At 46.6% G+C, this 18,579-nt stretch overlaps 1 protein-coding gene across 1 annotated transcript in view; it reads left to right on the forward strand.

Annotated features, from left to right (window-relative positions):
* LOC136625577 (acetylserotonin O-methyltransferase-like) overlaps nucleotides 1–18,579 on the forward strand; it is a 186,101-nt gene that overhangs the window by 155,483 nt on the left and 12,039 nt on the right. Inside the window, exons 4-8 of the mRNA XM_066599878.1 lie at nucleotides 1,903–2,029; nucleotides 3,991–4,059; nucleotides 6,015–6,133; nucleotides 14,680–14,814; nucleotides 14,961–15,083. Coding sequence (XP_066455975.1) covers nucleotides 1,903–2,029; nucleotides 3,991–4,059; nucleotides 6,015–6,133; nucleotides 14,680–14,814; nucleotides 14,961–15,083 — 573 coding nt within the window. The remainder of the gene's footprint in view (nucleotides 1–1,902; nucleotides 2,030–3,990; nucleotides 4,060–6,014; nucleotides 6,134–14,679; nucleotides 14,815–14,960; nucleotides 15,084–18,579) is intronic.

Consider the following 18,579-nt stretch of genomic DNA (forward strand, 5'->3'; position numbering starts at 1 on the left):
GTTTGTGATGCTTGCTTAACATGGGGGACTGGGGTGTGAAAAATTTTTCGTTTTGGCCGCGGGACAACCCCTTTAAGGCATGCATTTTGTACAGTGTTTCCATATTTTTATCCACCCCCTGTATATTGTTATCATTATTCATATATATTTATTTATAAATGTAACACATCTCTTGATTAGTACCATGTTTCCCCAGAAATAGGTCCTAACCCGATAGTAAGACCTATCAGGTTTTCGGGGGAGGCTTGAAATATAAGACAGAAAATAGGACCTAGTTAAAGTGCCCCTGCCCCCCAAATCAATACTCACCTGGTCAGCGGTGTGACGATGCCTCCCGATGGTCTCTGGCAGCATCGCTGCGGTAAACTTCGTCCTCCTTGTCTCACAGCTGAGCTTCTGCTGGTGACAGGGCTTTGAATATCCCGCCTTCAGCAAAGTGAGCGCTGTAATTGGCTAATCAAGCGCCAGCAGCCAATCACAGCCATTCAGTAAATTACATCACTGAATAGCTGTGATTGACTGATTAAGCGCCGGCTGTGATTGGCTAATCGGGCGCCAGCAGCCAATCACAGCACTAGCTTTGCTGAAGGCGGGATATTCAAAGCCTCAAACTCGCGTGAAAGAAAAATAGCCACAATAAAGTGCAGAACTTAGCGTTTATTCGTCCATTCATATGGGCAGCCGCGGCATATCAGTAAAAATACGCTGCAGTGCAGTAGTCCTTCGGGCGACAGAAATCCTCGGAATGATTATTAATGCTTAAATAGAGGCAGCTATATACGTGCGCCAGTGTATGGATGACATGCAGCTTAAACCCTGCTGTCCTCACTTATATGAGCGTGTGTGCACCGACCGAGTGGTGGGTTTTGATCACTTTTTGATGACACGCAGCTCTAACTCTGCCGTCCGCTATACAGCGCCCGCCCCTATCTTCCCTGATGGTGGAAAGCACATGCTTGCACCAATTGGAACATGACACTCTTGGCTTTTCCTGTATTTTGGTGACCTCCCCTCCCCTTGACCTCCCTTAACTACTGGTATAAACGATATATATACTCTATAAACACAAATGCGTTGCATTACCTTGCCTACCTCAATTGGATACTTTGTTTGCCCTCATCTATTTAATCCACTTACTTCCGTTATTTGGTTTTCCTGCCTTTGGGTATACCATCCGAGAGAGGGGGATTCTCACCATCAGACCACCCATTTCCTCAGTAAATACTTCTACCTTATACTTTGCATCACCTACTGAGCGCAGGTTCTTCACTAAATACCTTGGTTCTTAATTTTCCAAAATTGCTGGGTTTTAGACTTTCCCTGACTCCTTCCTGGCCTATGGATGCTCTTTGGGCATAACAAGTGTTGCATACTCTGGTCTACCTGGACTACAGGTGTGGCAGCTAACCACCCTCTGGGTTAGGTGTCTACACCACGGGATTCCTTCCTAAATGCTCAATGTTGGTTTAATGCTATTTCTCTTAAGGCACTGTCCTTCTGATTTGTTCTTTGTTTCTTAGGCAGCAGATAAGAGTGTGAAAGAAAAGGTTTACTTTATTTTTAAATGTCCCTCTACTCCAGTGCTTCCGGTCCGGTCCCAGAGGCTCCCGCAGTGTTCACGTGCCGTTCATTGCTCATACAACCACAGCAGACAATCACTGGCCTCAGTGGTCTCCTGCCATTCATGCACAATTGACTAATAAGTTCAATGAATGATTGGCTGCATTGGTCAGGTAAAGGATAAGTGGCATGTGACCACTGTAGAACCTTTCAGTATGATTATAGTTCAGTATTAACGGACAAAATTGAGAACTACATGATACATACAATATTTAGATGCAGTTGAGTAAAGGAATAATTATTATACTGATATTTTCTATTTTTTTTATCTTTTTTTTTAAGGTTATTCCAATACTGATGTTTCCGATGTATACTTGGTGAAGTCCAGCCCAAGGACCCTATATCACATGATGATGTATTCCACTCAAACCGTATATACGTGTTGGCAATACTTCACACAAGCTGTAAGGTACTCTTATAATCGCTAGAGATAACATACCCTGTTTCCCCAAAAATAAGACCTACCACGAAAATAAGCCCTAGCCTAATTTTCAGGGAGGCTTGAAATATAAACCCTACTCCAAAATAAGCCCTAGTTAAACTACATAAGAAAAAATATACATTATCTAGGAGGCTTGGTCCAGGTCCTTTCCGCTGCTGTCTAGAGGTTTGGCTCAGTTCCCGAGATCCACAGCCGCTCGTACAACATCACTTTCTGGTTACAGGACTCATAGATCCCACTCCAGGAAGCAATGGCTGTGATTGGTTCTTCAACCACTGCTTAGATAATCAATGCAGCGCTGGATGAACCAATGCGATGGCTCTAATTGACCACTCAGCCAATTGATAAATCCCACCTCTACAACGCAATGGTTGTTGATTGGTTCTGCGCAGTACCTCTTTTCTTGTAATTGGGGGTACCAGCCAGTCGAGGATGGGTTCTTTTTGAGGAACAAACCTTTTAAGAATGTACAGTAAGCTGACCATAGTGTGTATATAAATAGTAATAGCTGATAATACGATTTTATTGAAGGGTTTTTAGGGAGTTCAGTTATGCATTCAAATGGCAAAAAGTTCTTTCAGGTATGTAAAAACATGTGATAAGAATGGAAATACCAATACTTTCCAAATACTATTTACTGAAAGCGTGGCCAGAATGCTGGTACAATGCAGATTGCTGTATCTGTACTTGGGATATGGGAAGCCTGAGAATAGGAAGGATTTGGATGTAGTCGAGTGTGAATATTAGCACAGATTTCATTCCTTGTACTTCTGTTTTGTGATGCCTCATTTGGAACGGTATTCTATAGTCATTTTGTAGACCTACTGTAGATATCTCAGAAATGGTGGTCAAGAATGTGACCCATAACTGAACATTTTGAAATGGCTGCAATTGATGATGTGATTTGAACCTGACTAAAGGAGCTGTGCCCTCATATAAACTTTCAGAATGCAGGGCCTGGGGTAAGCAGCTGATTGTCTTGTGGAAAACTGCAGCCAACAAGGTCTTTCCCCGCAGCAACAGAAATGTAACATTACAGGATAGCCATTCACATGAATGGTTATCCTTTAATACAAGGACGGCACAAGGTTGGTGTCCAGGTCGTAGAGATGGGTGCCAAGCAGGAGATATCTCTAACGTTCATATGCGGTAGGGCATAGGAACAATAAGGCGTAGGAAAAGAGGTTCTTCTCTAGGCACAACACCATTAAGGGTAGTATATATACAGTAATTCTGAACTGTTCAGGTTAGCCCACAGTATATAACTATGTTAAGTCACTTTTACTCTTTGAGGTGGCTTTTTTCTGTACTCATTTTCTCAAGAAAGGTTGAAGTTGGAGAGTAGGATGCAATTTTGTTACGGCCCCATTCAACGTACGAGTTGTACAGTACGGGAATATGGCCCTATTCTTCCTCTTTATGCATCTGATTTCATACAAAACTACGGCATGTTCCATGAGTTGTATTGTATGGGGGAGAATATCTACATAATGGGGTACTGTGCTGAGGCATCATGTGACAGCTAATCTAAAGCTCTGTTTGGCCATACAAGCTAACTACTACTGTGGACACTACATAAGTTTTTCACTTTTAACAAGTTGGCCTTACTACTGGGGTGAATGTCTCTACAACACCCCCAGTGGAGTTACTCCGAAACTGCTAAAATCCATCCATGGAAGTAAACAAAAAAGGAAGGAATAAGAATAAGGCGAACTGTCCTGAGTTTTAGAATGTTTCCTAAAATGTCTTCATAAGAAAAATGACATAAATGTAACTTTTTCTTTTATGCCTGAGATAAACTTTGATGCTTGTATCTAGCCATGGTGTCTGTAGAGGAATAGAAGTGCTAGATAATTGGATATAAAATGTAAGTAATGAATGGTTTTGTCAACTTTATATATAACCAAATAATGTTCCTTATGTTTCAGAGAGGGAAAATGTCAGTATGAGAGAGCTTTTGGGAAATCTTCACAAGAAATATTTGAAGCAGTTTACAGGTAACTTGTGGACATAGCTCTGTAGTAATCAATTCATTCACAAAACCTTATTGTGAGCAGTGAAGTGCTAATCCTGTTTTATATACCTGAAGTATTTCCAGGTGCATAAATGCTAAAAGAATAAGGTTTAGTTATGGCATAGATCCCGAGGCTTCCATGTAGCACCATAGAGAAGGGGTGTCAAACTCCTTTTCACTACATCAGCCTGATGGTTGTCTTCAAAAGGCCGACTGTAATTGTAAGGCTGCCTGTCCACGGGTGATTGTTCATTGTTACCCGCGGCGATAATCCGGCTACGGGTAACGCAGTGAATGCTTTCCATAGCTATGGAAAGCACATCCATGGCATCCACAAGTGGAGAATCATAGCGATTCTCTGCTCGCAGGATCTAAATCACGGCATGCCGTGATTCTCTGCAGTGAGCCTATCTATCGGATAGGCTCACCACAGAGAACTGACAGCTCTCTCCCCTGCTACCCCGCGGTGGAATTAGTACCCCCACAGCGGCCTCAGCAGTAATAGTGTCCCCCACAGTGGCCTCAGCAGTAATAGTGACCCCACAGCATCCCCAGTAGTAAGTTACCCCTACAGTGGCCTCAGCAGAAATAGTGACCCCCCCCCCCCCCACAGTGTTTTCTACGGTAATAGTGACCCCCACAGAGGCCTCAGCAGTAATAGTGACCCCCACAGAGGCCTCAGCAGTAATAGTGACCCCCACAGAGGCCTCAGCAGTAATGGTGACCCCCACAGAGGCCTCAGCAGTAATGGTGACCCCCACAGAGGCCTCAGCAGTAATAGTGACCCCCACAGTGGCCTCAGCAGTAATAGTGACCCCACAGCATCCCCAGTAGTAATAGTTACCCCTACAGTGGCCTCAGCAGAAATAGTGAGCCCCTCCCCCCCCCCCCCCCCCCCCACAACAGCCTTAGCAGTAATAGTGACCCCCACCGAGGCCTCAGCAGAAATAGTGACCCCCACCGAGGCCTCAGCAGAAATAGTGACCCCCACCGAGGCCTCAGCAGAAATAGTGACCCTCACAGTAGCCCTAGCAATAATAATGACCCCCACAGAGGCATCAGCAATAATGCTATTACTAATGGGGCCGATAGAGGGGACACTATTACTAATAGTATCCCCTATATAAGCCACAGTGGTAATAGCGCCCCTAAAATCCATATACTTACCCTCTTCTCCTCCTCCTTGTAGAAGTGTCTATGCTCGCTGTTACTGGCACTGATTGCAAGTGCACACTGTGGTCAGTGTGCACGTCCGGACGCCTCCGCCCTTTTACTCCTGCGGAACCAGGGGAGGGAACGGAGGATCCCAGGTGCACACTGATGTCCCAGTGTGCGCCTTGGATCTGCGCCACTGAGTGAATAACCGCAGGGGAGCCGCGGCCCCTTAGCTGTAATCCACTGCTGTGGTGAGCGGCCACCGACACGCTATGCCGGCCATTCTTGCGGGCCACGTTGAACAAGGTGGCGGGCCGGATTCGGCTTGCGGGCCATGGGTTTGACACCTGTGCCATAGAGTTGTGATCAGTACTTGTATAACAGAATGCTAATTAAATGTGGCTATACATGCATGGGAAGCTCTGAAATGATATAGAATAAAAGTATTGAAAGGAGCAATAGAGGTTGTCACCAGGACAAACTGTAATCTTCCATATTATAAAGAGAAACTAATAATGAAGCCACCAAACTAAGGGGTCTGAACTAGGTGGAATGCCTCCCTGTGAACAGGTGGACGTGGGTCTTCCCACCAGATGTGATCAGTCAGATATGTGGTGTCAGATGTTGTGAGCTGCTGGAACTTTACAAGTCGGTCCTTGTCAGAAAAGCTGCTGTGGCATCACAAGGGGGTTCAGGCAGGTGAGCTCTGAAATGTTTAAGTGGAGGTATAAAAAAACTGTACTTGGGTATTTTTTGCATAATGAGTTTGTGATTGTATGATAGATCAGAAGAGAAAATGGTGACTTTTCTACATGCTATGGACTCCACATGGAAGATTTGTGGGAAAGATGTTATACAAGCCTTTGACCTTTCTGTGTTCCGCACGGTCTGTGATATTGGAGGTAATAAACATTATTCTGTATTCCCTGTCCCCTTCCTTACAGAGAAAGGTGTTCTGCAGCAGGCACAGTATTATAAATAACATGTCTTATACTATTGGATAGTTTGTAGCTTTGTGCCTTTACACCATTCTGGAATTTCTCTGCAAATGCTAATATTTGGATAAATTGTAGTAGGTTTGCAGTAAGGGATACATTATCCCATATTTAAGATTAAGAAATGACACAAGATAACTTGGATGATGAAACAAACCATCCCAGTACATGCTATAGCAGATGTGCACAATATGCAAACCACAATGCCATTTTGTGCGGCCCCCAATTACACTGGACACATTATTTTTTTACAAGAATATTTAATGGTGATTCTAGTAATATTTCACTTCCTGAATTCAAATATGTTAGATTTTCTCGATCAGGCATGTTTTTTGTGAGATTCCTTTAGTCACCTTGGTAACCAATGGTAAATGGTAACCAATTCCCATTAATACCTGCAGCACATGCTGCTGATATGAAAGACATACGAAAATATGAAACTGTTAGAAAAATACCAGTATGAAAACTATAACTGGAATATCTGTGGAGATCTGTAGGTCATTGCTTTACTTCTTGGAATGAAACTTGGGTCACTAAATTCTTCTGTTTCCTATATGAATGGGGAAGCAGGGATAGGAAGTCTCTCTATATTCGGAAACAATGGCCTAAACGCGCACTTCTTATTCCTGGACAGAAAAACGTGTCAAATGTACCTTTAGTAAATCCTGAAAAAGTGTATTTGCCTACATATAAAACTGGGACTCATGAAACCATTTGTAAAAGCAATTGCTAGAAATTCTGCAGCATTTCTGCATTTGAAATCTAAATTTCCCAAAGTTAGTGATGCGAAACTGAAAGCAGGAATTTTTATAGGGCTACAAATAATAGTGATGGATGATGAAAGATCTATTGCAGAAAGCAGCCCGGTTGTCATTCAAAAATATCTCCTTTTCTGGGAAATCATAAATCAGAAAACTATTGTGATATAGCAAGTAGAGATGAGCGAACGTACTCGTCCGAGCTTGATACTCGTTCGAGTATTAGCGTGTTCGAGATGCTCGTTACTCGAGGCGAGCACCACGCGATGTTCGAGTTGCTTTCACTTTCATCTCTGAGACGTTAGCGCGCTTTTCTGGCCAATGGAAAGACAGGGAAGGCATTACAACTTCCTCCTGTGATGTTCCAGCCCTATACCACCCCCCTGCAGTGAGTGGCTGGCGAGATCAGGTGTCACCCGAGTATATAAATCGGCCCCTCCCGCGGCTCGCCACAGATGCATTCTGACATTGTTCAGGGAAAGTGCTGTCTTGCTGGAGTTGCTATAGGGAGAGTGTTAGGAGTTATTTTAGGCTTCAAGAACCCCAACGGTCCTTCTTAGGGCCACATCTGACCGTGTGCAGTACTGCTGAGGCTGCTTTTTGCAGTGTTGCACTTTTTTTTTTTTTTTTTTGTATATCGGCCGTGCAGAGCATTGCGTCCTGCAGTAATTTTACATAGTCCAGGGCCAGTAGTGGTGGTGAGGCAGGGACAGAAGACCTATATAGGCAGTGGGCTTTTCCAAAAAAATTTGGGGAAAAAAATCTATTTGGGCTGCCTGTGACCGTCCTCAGTGTACTGCGTCTCTGCTGGGGGTAGTTGTCCTAATTCATACGCAGCCAGCTAAGTATTACAGCAGGCTTGCGCAAAATTCTTTTCTGGCTCTGCTGTGCGTTCCGTAAGCGAAGTCAGCCTCCAACCACAGGCCAATAAGCGGCACATTTAATCACAGCGTTCTGTTTCTGCACTTCTGGTAATACACCATGCTGAGGGGTAGGGGTAAGCCTAGAGGACGTGGACGCGGGCAAGGACGCGGAGGCCTAAGTCAGGGTGTGGGCACAGGCCGAGCTCCTGATCCAGGTGTATCGCAGCCGACTGCTGCGGGATTAGGAGAGAGGCAAGTTTCTGGGGTCCCCAGATTCATCTCACAATTAATGGGTCCACGCGGTAGACCTTTATTAGAAAATGAGCAGTGTGAGCAGGTCCTGTCGTGGATGGCAGAAAGTGCATCCAGCAATCTATCGACCACCCAGACTTCTGCACCGTCCACTGCTGCAACTCTGAAGACTCTGGCTGTTGCTCCTCCTTCCTCCCAGCCTCCTCACTCCATTACAACGACACATTCTGAGGAGCAGGCAGACTCTCAGGAATTGTGCTCGGGCCCCTGCCCAGAATGGGCAGCAATGGTTCCTCTCCCACCGGAGGAGTTTGTCGGGACTGATGCCCAACCTTTGGAAAGTGTCCGGGGGATGAGGCTGGGGACTTCCGGCAACTGACTCAAGAGCTTTCAGTGGGTGAGGATGACGATGAGACACAGTTGTCTATCAGTGAGATAGTAGTAAGGGCAGTAAGTCCGAGGGAGGAGCGCACAGAGGATTCGGAGGAAGAGCAGCAGGACGATGAGGTGACTGACCCCACCTGGTTTGCTACGCCTACTGAGGACAGGTCTTCAGAGGGGGAGGCAAGGGCAGCAGCAGGGCAGGTTGGAAGAGGCAGTGCGGTGGCCAGGGGTAGAGGCAGGGCCAGACCGAATAATCCACCAACTGTTTCCCAAAGCGCCCCATCGCGCCATGCCACCCTGCAGAGGCCGAGGTGCTAAGGTCTGGCAGTTTTTCACTGAGAGTGCAGACGACCGACGAACAGTGGTGTGCAACCTGTGTCGCGCCAAGATCAGCCGGGGAGCCACCACCACCAGCCTCACCACCACCAGCATGCACAGACATATGATGGCCAAGCACCCCACAAGGTGGGACGAAGGCCGTTCACCGCCTCCGGTTTGCACCGCTGCCTCTCCCCCTGTGACCCAACCTGCCACTGAGATCCAACCCCCCCTCTCAGGACACAGGCACTACTGTCTCCCGGCCTGCACCCACACCCTCACCTCCGCTGTCCTCGGCCCCATCCAGCAATGTCTCTCAGCGCAGCGCCCAGCCGTCGCTAGCACAACTTTTTGAGCGCAAGTACGCCGTCACGCACCTGCACGCTCAAGCGTTAAACATGCACATAGCCAGATTTATCAGCCTGGAGATGCTGCCGTATAGGATTGTGGAAACGGAGGCTTTCAAAGGTATGATGGCGGCCCCGCACTACTCAGTTCCCAGTCGACTACTTTTCCCGATGTGCCGTCCCAGCCCTGCACGACCACGTCTCCCGCAATATTGTAAGCGCCCTCACCAACGCGGTTACTGCCAAGGTCCACTTAACAACGGACACGTGGACAATCACAGGCGGGCAGGGCCACTATATCTCCCTGACGGCACATTGGGTGAATTTAGTGGAGGCTGGGACAGAGTCAGAGCCTGGGACCGCTCACGTCCTACCCACCCCCAGAATTGCGGGCCCCAGCTCGGTGCTGGTATCTGCGGCAGTGTATGCTTCCTCCACTAAACCACCCTCATCCTCCAACCTCTGTCTCGCAATCAAGATGTGTCAGCAGCAGCACGTCGGCAGCAGTCGGTGTCGTGGGGCGTGGCAGCACAGCGGTGGGCAAGCGTCAGCAGGCCGTGCTGAAACTACTCAGCTTAGGAGAGAAGAGGCACATGGCCCACGAACTGCTGCAGGGTCTGACAGAGCAGACCGACCGCTGGCTTGCGCCGCTGAGCCTCCAACCAGGCATGGTCGTGTGTGACAACGGCCGTAATCTGCTGGCGGCTCTGCAGCTCGGCAGCCTCACGCACGTGCCATGCCTGGCCCACGTCTTTAATTTGGTGGTTCAGCGGTTTCTGAAATGCTACCCACGCTTGTTAGACCTGCTCGGAAAGGTGCGCCGGCTCTGCACACATTTCCGCAAGTCCCACACGGACGCTACCACCCTGCTCATCCTGCAACATCGGTTTCATCTGCCAATTCACCGACTGCTGTGCGACGTGCCCACACGGTGGAACTCTACGCTCCACATGTTGGCCAGGCTCTATGAGCAGCGTAGAGCTATAGTGGAATACCAACTCCAACATGGGCGGCTCAGTGGGAGTCAGCCTCCTCAATTCTTTACAGAAGAGTGGGCCTGGTTGGCAGACATCTGCCAGGTCCTTGGAAACTTTGAGGAGTCTACCCAGATAGTGAGCGGCGATGCTGCAATCATTAGCGTCACCATTCCTCTGCTATGCCTCTTGAGAAGTTCCCTGCAAAGCATAAAGGCAGACGCTTTGCGCTCGGAAACAGATGCGGGGGAAGACAGTATGTCGCTGGATAGTCAGAGCACCCTCCTGTCTATATCTCAGCGCGTTGAGGAGGTGGAGGAGCATGAGGAGGAGGGGGAAGAGACAGCTTGGCCCACTGCTGACGGTACCCATGCTGCTTGCCTGTCATCCTTTCAGCGTGTATGGCCTGAGGAGGAGGAGGATCCTGAAAGTGATCTTCCTAGTGAGGAAAGCCATGTGTTGCGTACAGGTATCCTGGCACACATGGCTGACTTCATGTTAGGATGCCTTTCTCGTGACCCTCGCGTTACACGCATTCTGGCCACTACGGATTACTGGGTGTACACACTGCTCAACCCACGGTATAAGGAGAACCTTTCCCGAAGAATACTCATACCCGAAGAGGAAAGGGGTTCGAGAGTGATGCTATACCACAGGACCCTGGGGGACAAGCTGATGGTAAAATTCCCATCCGACAGCTCTAGTGACAGAAGGCGCAGTTCCGAGGGCCAGGTAGCAGGGGAGGCGCGGAGATCAGGCAGCATGTACAGCACAGGCAGGGGAACACTCTCTAAGGCCTTTGACAGCTTTCTGGCTCCCCAGCAAGACTGTGTCACCACTCCCCAGTCAAGGCTGAGTCGGCGGGAGCACTGTAAAAGGATGGTGAGGGAGTACGTAGCCGATCGCACAACTGTCCTCCGTGACGCCTCTGCCCCCTACAACTACTGGGTGTCGAAGCTGGACACGTGGCTTGAACTCGCGCTGTATGCCCTGGAGGTGCTTGCTTGTCCTGCGCCTAGTGTCTTGTCAGAGAGGGTGTTTAGTGCGGCTGGGGGAATCATCACAGATAAGTGTACCCGCCTGTCAACCGACAGTGCCGACAGGCTTGCACTCATCAAGATGAACATAGCCTGGATTTCCCCAGACTTCTCTTCTCCACCAGCGGACAGCAGCGATACCTAAACAATACGTAGGCTGCACCCGCGGATGGAAGCATTGTTCTCTATCACCATCAAAAACGTGGACCTTTTTAGCTTCATCAATCTGTGTATAATATTCATCCTCCTCCTCCTCCTGAAACCTCACGTAATCACGCCGAACGGGCAATTTTTCTTAGGCCCACAAGGCTGTCATATAATTTTTGTAAACAATTTTCATACGTTTCAATGCTCATTAAAGCGTTGAAACTTGCACCTGAACCAATTTTTATTTTAACTGGGCTGCCTCCAGGCCTAGATACCAATTAAGCCACATTAACCAAAGCGATTAATGGGTTTCACCTGCCCTCTTGGTTGGGCATGGGCAATTTTTCTGACGTACATTAGTACTGTTGGTACACCAATTTTGGGGGCCCTCGCCTACAGTGTAATCCAATTAATTTTTTGCCCACCTGCATTAAAACTGACGTTACATCAGCTGTGCTGGGCACTGCACTGGGATATATTTATGTACCGCCGGTGGGTTCCAGGGAGCCACCCATGCTGTCGGTCCACACGGAGTTGTAACTGCATGTGTCCACTTCTAAAGAACCCCAGTCTGACTGGGGCATGCAGTGTGGGCCCAAGCCCACCTGCATTAAACATGACATTACCTCAGCTGTGATGGGCAATGCAATGAGATATATTTATGTACCGCCGGTGGCTTCCTGGCACCCACCCATGCTGTGGGTCCACAGGGACTTCACAATAGGGAGTTGTACCTGCCTGTGTCTTTGAATTAAAAACCCCGGTCAGGTTGGGGCATGCACTGTGGGCCGAAGCCCACCTGCATTTAATCTGACGTTAGCTCTACTGTCCAGGGAACTGCAATGGGATACATTTATGTACAGCCGGCGGGTTCCAGGGAGCCACCCACGCTGTGGGTGCACACGGAATTCCCATTGCGGAGTTGTACCTGGCTGTGACTATTTATTTATAAAAAAAACCGCGGTCTGACTGGGGCATGCAGACACCTTGACAGAATGAATAGTGTGTGGCACATAGGTTCCCCATTGCTATGCCAACGTGTGCAGCTCCTGATGGCGGTGGCACAGGATTATATTTCTCATTGCTTCTGTACAGCATTGTGGGCTATCGCCCCGCCCCTTTTAAACAGGGTCGCTGCCTAGCCATGCCAACCCTCTGCAGTGTGTGCCTGCGGTTCCTCCTCATGGCAGACACACTTATAAATAGACATGAGGGTGGTGTGGCATGAGGGCAGCTGAAGGCTGCGCAGGGACACTTTGGTGTGCGCTGTGGACACTGGGTCGTGCAGGGGGGGGGGGGTGTTGGGAAGCATGTAACCCAGGAGAAGTGGCAGCGGAGTGTCATGCAGGCAGTGATTGTGCTTTGTTGGAGGTAGTGTGGTGCGTAGCTAAGGTATGCATTGCTAATGAGGGCTTTTCAGAAGTAAAAATTGTTGTGAGGGGGGGGGGGGCACTCTTGCCGCTATTGTGGCTTAATAGTGGGACCTGGGAACTTGAGATGCAGCCCAACATGTAGCCCCTCGCCTGCCCTATCCGTTGTTGTCGTTCCCATCACTTTCTTGAATTGCCCAGATTTTCACAAATGGAAACCTTAGCGAGCATCGGCGATATACAAAAAATGCTCGGGTCGCCCATTGACTTCAATGGGGTTCATTATTCGAAACAAACCCTCGAGCATTGTGAAAATTTCGTCCCGAATAACGAGCACCCGAGCATTTTGGTGCTCACTCATCTCTAATAGCAAGTGATCTTGTGGCTGATTATTTCTGGACCATAAAGAGACACCCCCAGAAGCAAAATATTCCCTCCAAGCATCATGAAGAACTCTCTAGTTAAATTGTATTTCACATAATGTTGACTTACAGAAGTACTAATTTTATATAACTTGAAATGCGTGTTACACAAAATACTGCCTGATGGAAAAATTGTAACAGATTTGAATTCAGGAGGTGAAATAATACTAGAATCACCATTAAATATTCTTGTAAAGGAAATTTTTGCTTTGTAGACCAGTATTATCTGGACACAGAAATATCTGCATGGCTCTTCATATATAGTTCCAATGTCAGGGTGAAGAGGAGTGGCACATAGTGCTCTCTGAGCAGGGCAACAAGAAAGGACAAGTACTGTGTAGCCATATCTGAGTCCCCTATATTAAGATATAAAAGTATCTTGACCTGTTTGGCACTCGAAAAAAGTATGAGTTAGAAGTATATGCAAGCAGTCGTCTTCATTGTAGTTTATAAGATATAATAGTAATTGTTAGGAAATTATAGCACCAGTGTTTCTGGTGGCGCAATGTACCACAAAGCTGTGCTACATCCTACATCCATTCTGATTTCCAGACATCACACACAGCCCTGATTACATCCATCTTGATTCCCAGACATCACACACACAGCTGTACTACATTCATCCTGATGCCCATACATCACACTCGCACAGCTTTATTAAATCTATTCTGATTTCCACACATTACGAACACAGCTCTACTACATTCATCCTACATTCATCTACTACATTTATCCTGACTCCCACACATCACACACACACAGCTCTACTACATCAATGCCGATTTCCACACAACACACACAGTTCTACTACATTTTATCCTGGTAATCTGATCCCTGACTCCACCCACACAGGCGATCACGGGATTGTGATGTCGTCACAGGTCCTGGCAGCTGCTGTCTAGCTCTGTAGGTGGCTCTTTGGGTTGATGCTTATCCAGTATACAGTACTTTCTTCCTAACTGCAGAATGGCTCCTTCCACAGCAGTGCTGGTTACATGGAAGTGACGTCACCGCAGGTCCTTAAGCCCACCAGATCTCTGTGGTGGCGGTAGGTCAGCGTTTCCTGTCAGGACCGCCAAGTTGTGTCTGAGAGAATAATGATTGAGTTGTATTCTCATTTTGTTATTTTTGTCCTTCCCTTCCAAGAGCCCTAACTTTGTTTTTCTTCTGTCGGTCAGGCTCTGTTTTATATATGCTGTAGTACCTGCAATGATGTCACTTTTATGTGATATGGGGCGGAGCATAAGAAGCACCCACACACTGGAAGTGAAACTTACTTTGATTTATTATGGCACATACTTAGGAAATACAATAAATATCTCAGATGGGAATACCTGTCTGGGCCTTGGAAGTGGTTCAGTATGAAAATGTGGCCCTCAGACCAGAAAATGTTGTACCCCTGCACTATAGTATTGCACTTTACAACATTTACAAGAAACAAAACCCTTTTTCGCATGAAAAAAAAAATGCACAGATTATAACAACTTGTATAGTAGTGATATAGTTTGCTCTGCTTTTCATTTTTTTATACATATATTTTGCCAGCAGTTTACATAGAGAAATAATCTGTTTCTGTTGTAGGATGTACAGGAGGTCTTGCAAAACAACTCATCTCTACATATAATGAATCATCAGTCATTATTATGGACCTACCAAAAGTCATTCAAGCAGCTAAAAAACATCTTAGAACAGATGAACAGATACATTTCCTTGAAGGTGCGGTATATCAAATTTTATGGGTCATAGGTTTTTGGTTTTTAGATGTACCTAAACCTATTCCAGAAGAATATAAGGACAGCTTTGTTCTATTGTAAATTGTGTCTCTTGTTTTTTAAATTAAAATGTCTAATTCTTTATCAAAGGAGACTTCTTTAATGATCCTATTCCTGAGGCAGACCTGTATATTATGGCCAGGATTATTCACGATTGGACAGAAGAAAAATGCCTTAAACTTCTGAGGAAGATTTACCAGTCCTGTAAACCTGGTGAGCTCATAATCTATAATTGCAACGGTTTACAATGTCCATTGTAGATTTTATTTATTTTTGGGTCTCCAGAATCTGGTGGCAAAAGCAATAACCTAACGCCTGGGTGTCTCTCCAGCTCAACACTCACATGGCATTGTGTTGGCACTTATCCTTCATACAGATGGGCGTCCTCTCTATTAAGGCCTAATTTCCTTTGCTTCAGGGGGGCTTCTCTAACTGACTTCGCCCACTTACAAGGACATACTGTCCTTGAAGGCTCCAGCACTCCATGCTTAGTGTTATGTTGCTTCCTAGTGTCATCTTCCAGCTACTCACTGCAGTTGTGCTAGAACAGAGTTTGACCAGAACCCACCCAAAGGGTGTTGCACAAGGCAGGGTGTGCGCTGGACTGACTACTTGGCAGCAGCTCCCCCTCCTATATTACCTAGCAGCTCCCCCCTATGGAATACTGCTGTGCAGTATCTCAACGCCTCTGCATTGTCAATGATGTCACCACAGAGCTCTCACTAGAGGACCCTGTGCCTGACTTGGCTTCCTGCAAAATGGCACACTAAGGCCACAGTTCCTCATCGTTATTCTCTACCACAAATCAGGCGTCTCGGATTCTAACCAATGCTCCAGCCTGATCTCTTATAAATGTGATACCCCCACCTGTCCACATTTATGACAATACAACATATTAAAAGAAATAGAGATGCAGTGCTACAAAATCACAATGCAAACTAATATGCATAAATGTGGTTGCCGATAGCAACATACATACATATACCTTGAGGCATACACTCACAAACCCATGCACTATATTTAAAGAATTCCACAATACTGTATGCAAACTACATGTTTCCTTATAGTAACTTACAAATTACTAATAACATAATGTTCTTAAAACAACATTCTGAAACTGTAATGCCGAACAGTAGGGAAATGCTTCCACATGGAGCCTATTTAATGTCTTATTTTTTAGCTATATTTACACATAGTGGACACACTACCCCTAAATAAACTCCTAGCTCGGACAAGACCCCTAATGTCTGATGTCAGACCAGGGAAAAATTTAATCGGACCTCAGATCTGATGCCTTATTATACTTGCTGTTCCTTAGTCCCAAGGACTCTGAGTCTGTTCAGTCTCCACCACACATTAGATCCTCAATGGTAGCCACACATTGGATCCTCAATGGTAGCCCATGTCACGATGTTGTGTGCGACGCCTAGCAGTGGGGTCAATTCGCTAGTTAAAATATGACCGTTTACTGGAACTGACCACTAGAAATACTGAACAAATATCTGTCTGGGATGATTTAGTGAATCCTGCATTTAGCAGGGTGTTTGACCCGATGACCCTGGAGATCCCTTCCAACTGTACCAATCTATGAGTCTATAAATGCTGATCGTGGCTGTTAACCCATGCATGCTACAAACAGTTCTAAATCCAGGAGCTGCCAGACTTTGTAAAGATCTTCCAGTGAGCGTATGTTTAATCTTTTCCCTTTATGGGTTATTCCTAATCCAAACGCGAACAGCCATGCGTATTTAATGTTCTTTGATTTAAAGTCACTAATAGTGGTTGTTGCCGCCTATGTTTGGCTAATGTTGTGGATAATGTCCCTAGGCATGTCTGAAAAAGCCGGTTGAGGTCTCAGTGCTCTGTGAGCTCGCTCTATGAAAATGGACGCTGCTCTTTCCTTTCCCACCAAATTTGAGAAGATTTCCAACACCACCTTATTGAAAGTGTTTGCCGCCCAGGACTCTGGCAAACCTTTAATGCGTATATTGTTGCCGCGGTTTCGGTTCTCTAAGTCCTCTTGCATGAGGAGTGTTTTGTTCAAGTGGGAATGTTGCTCTTTAATCACTTTGGCCATTACAAGAGCATGTGAGGTAATGGTGGCCGGCATCCCCTCAAAATCCTCCACTCATCTCCCCATGTGTTTCACATCTTCCTTAATTTCTGTCAGGTCAGCTAAAACAGGGTGCATAGCTTTAGTGAGCAACTCCCTCATAAAGCTCCTTGAGAGCTGCTCACCTTCTTCCCTGTAGGACGAGATCTCCATCTCCCACTCTGTTACAAGAGCTGCTGCGGCCTCCAGAGCCGGCGCCATCTTGCCCGCCGCATAGGGAGATCGAGAGCTCCAGTCTTTTAAAAACCTCTGCAGGTCTAACTGTCCCTGAGCCGTGCGAGGAGTTCCTTGATGTTCCCCTCCTCTATCCCTGCTTGCCTTCCTCATTTTAGATGCAAATAGCTGCTGACTGGTGCCTGTTTCAGTGCTGATGTGATGGAGCACTCACTTCATGCGGCCATCACTCTCCGTGGTCAGGCTCCACCTCCCTGCTACTGACAGTTCTGACTGCAGCATTTAGATGCCCCGATTGGTTTTCCATGATCCCGAACGGCAGAGATCATGAGGTGCAGTTTGTTTGCCATGGCAGTCTAGGGCCTTCTAAAGGCCCCCAGGGCTGCCATGCCTAATTACCTATCATAAGCCATGCTTGCGGTGTGGCTTGATAGACTGCCTGTGATAACGTAGTATAAAGCAATACTAATATTTAATTAATTACAGAAAATGTGATTCATCGGAGAAAGCATTCCTTTGCCAATCAGCAGTGGTCCAATTCCAATACTGCCATGCATATTGAGGCCTTTTCTTTTCCAATGCACCTGTGGTGACCCAAGCTGGAGGCCCGCCATGATGGGGAAGACCACAGGGAAACCAAGATGAATGTCACGGGTAGCTCTGCAATCTTTCCCACCAGCGGCGCCAGCTTGGCCTAGCTCAGCTGCCTGCAGTACATAAATAGAACAGTCAAGAATATGAATGTCACCTGACGCCAGCACCCCTTCAAGACCGCCATTCACACTGTGCAAAATAAAGAGTCCACAGTCCAATAATGAATTTTGCAGAAAAACTACCGGAGGTGCATGGTTTTTACTTCTTACTCACAACTTAGCAGCTTTGGTCCTTCATCAAGTAGTTACTGGTGGAAAAACAACAATTTTCAATGTACAGATTCTCTCCATTTCCACACCTTCACTATTACACTTTTACTAGGAGACACTCTTTCCTCCAAACTATGAACATCTTCAGTCCCAGTTATCTCTTAGATCTTCCCTGTGTTATGCGCTCTCGACTTATTAGCAGCATTCACTCAAGTTTCTTACTTTTTGTTCTAAGCCTTCTTAAATAACTTCTCTTCTCTTTCCCTGGCAGAAGAACCGTTACTCCACTCTTAGCGCAGGTACATCCATCTCATCCGACCACATTTTCTCAACCTTTCCTTCTAAACTCCACCTCACAACTACCCATGTCTCTGAACCATGTCACTCACGCAATTAAAGGGATACAGACACAAAACTCACTCACAGCAGTCATCCACATACATACACATTACATCTTTAGGCCATTACAGCACCCCCCAACTTGAAGGAAGTTGACCCTGGCGCTCTCTAAACTCAGAGAAAAATGAGATGAAGACTACTCCCAGCGCACCACCTCTTG

The sequence above is a fragment of the Eleutherodactylus coqui genome, chromosome 4 (genome assembly GCF_035609145.1).
Source record: "Eleutherodactylus coqui strain aEleCoq1 chromosome 4, aEleCoq1.hap1, whole genome shotgun sequence".
In the NCBI taxonomy this organism is placed as follows: Eukaryota; Metazoa; Chordata; class Amphibia; order Anura; family Eleutherodactylidae; genus Eleutherodactylus; species Eleutherodactylus coqui.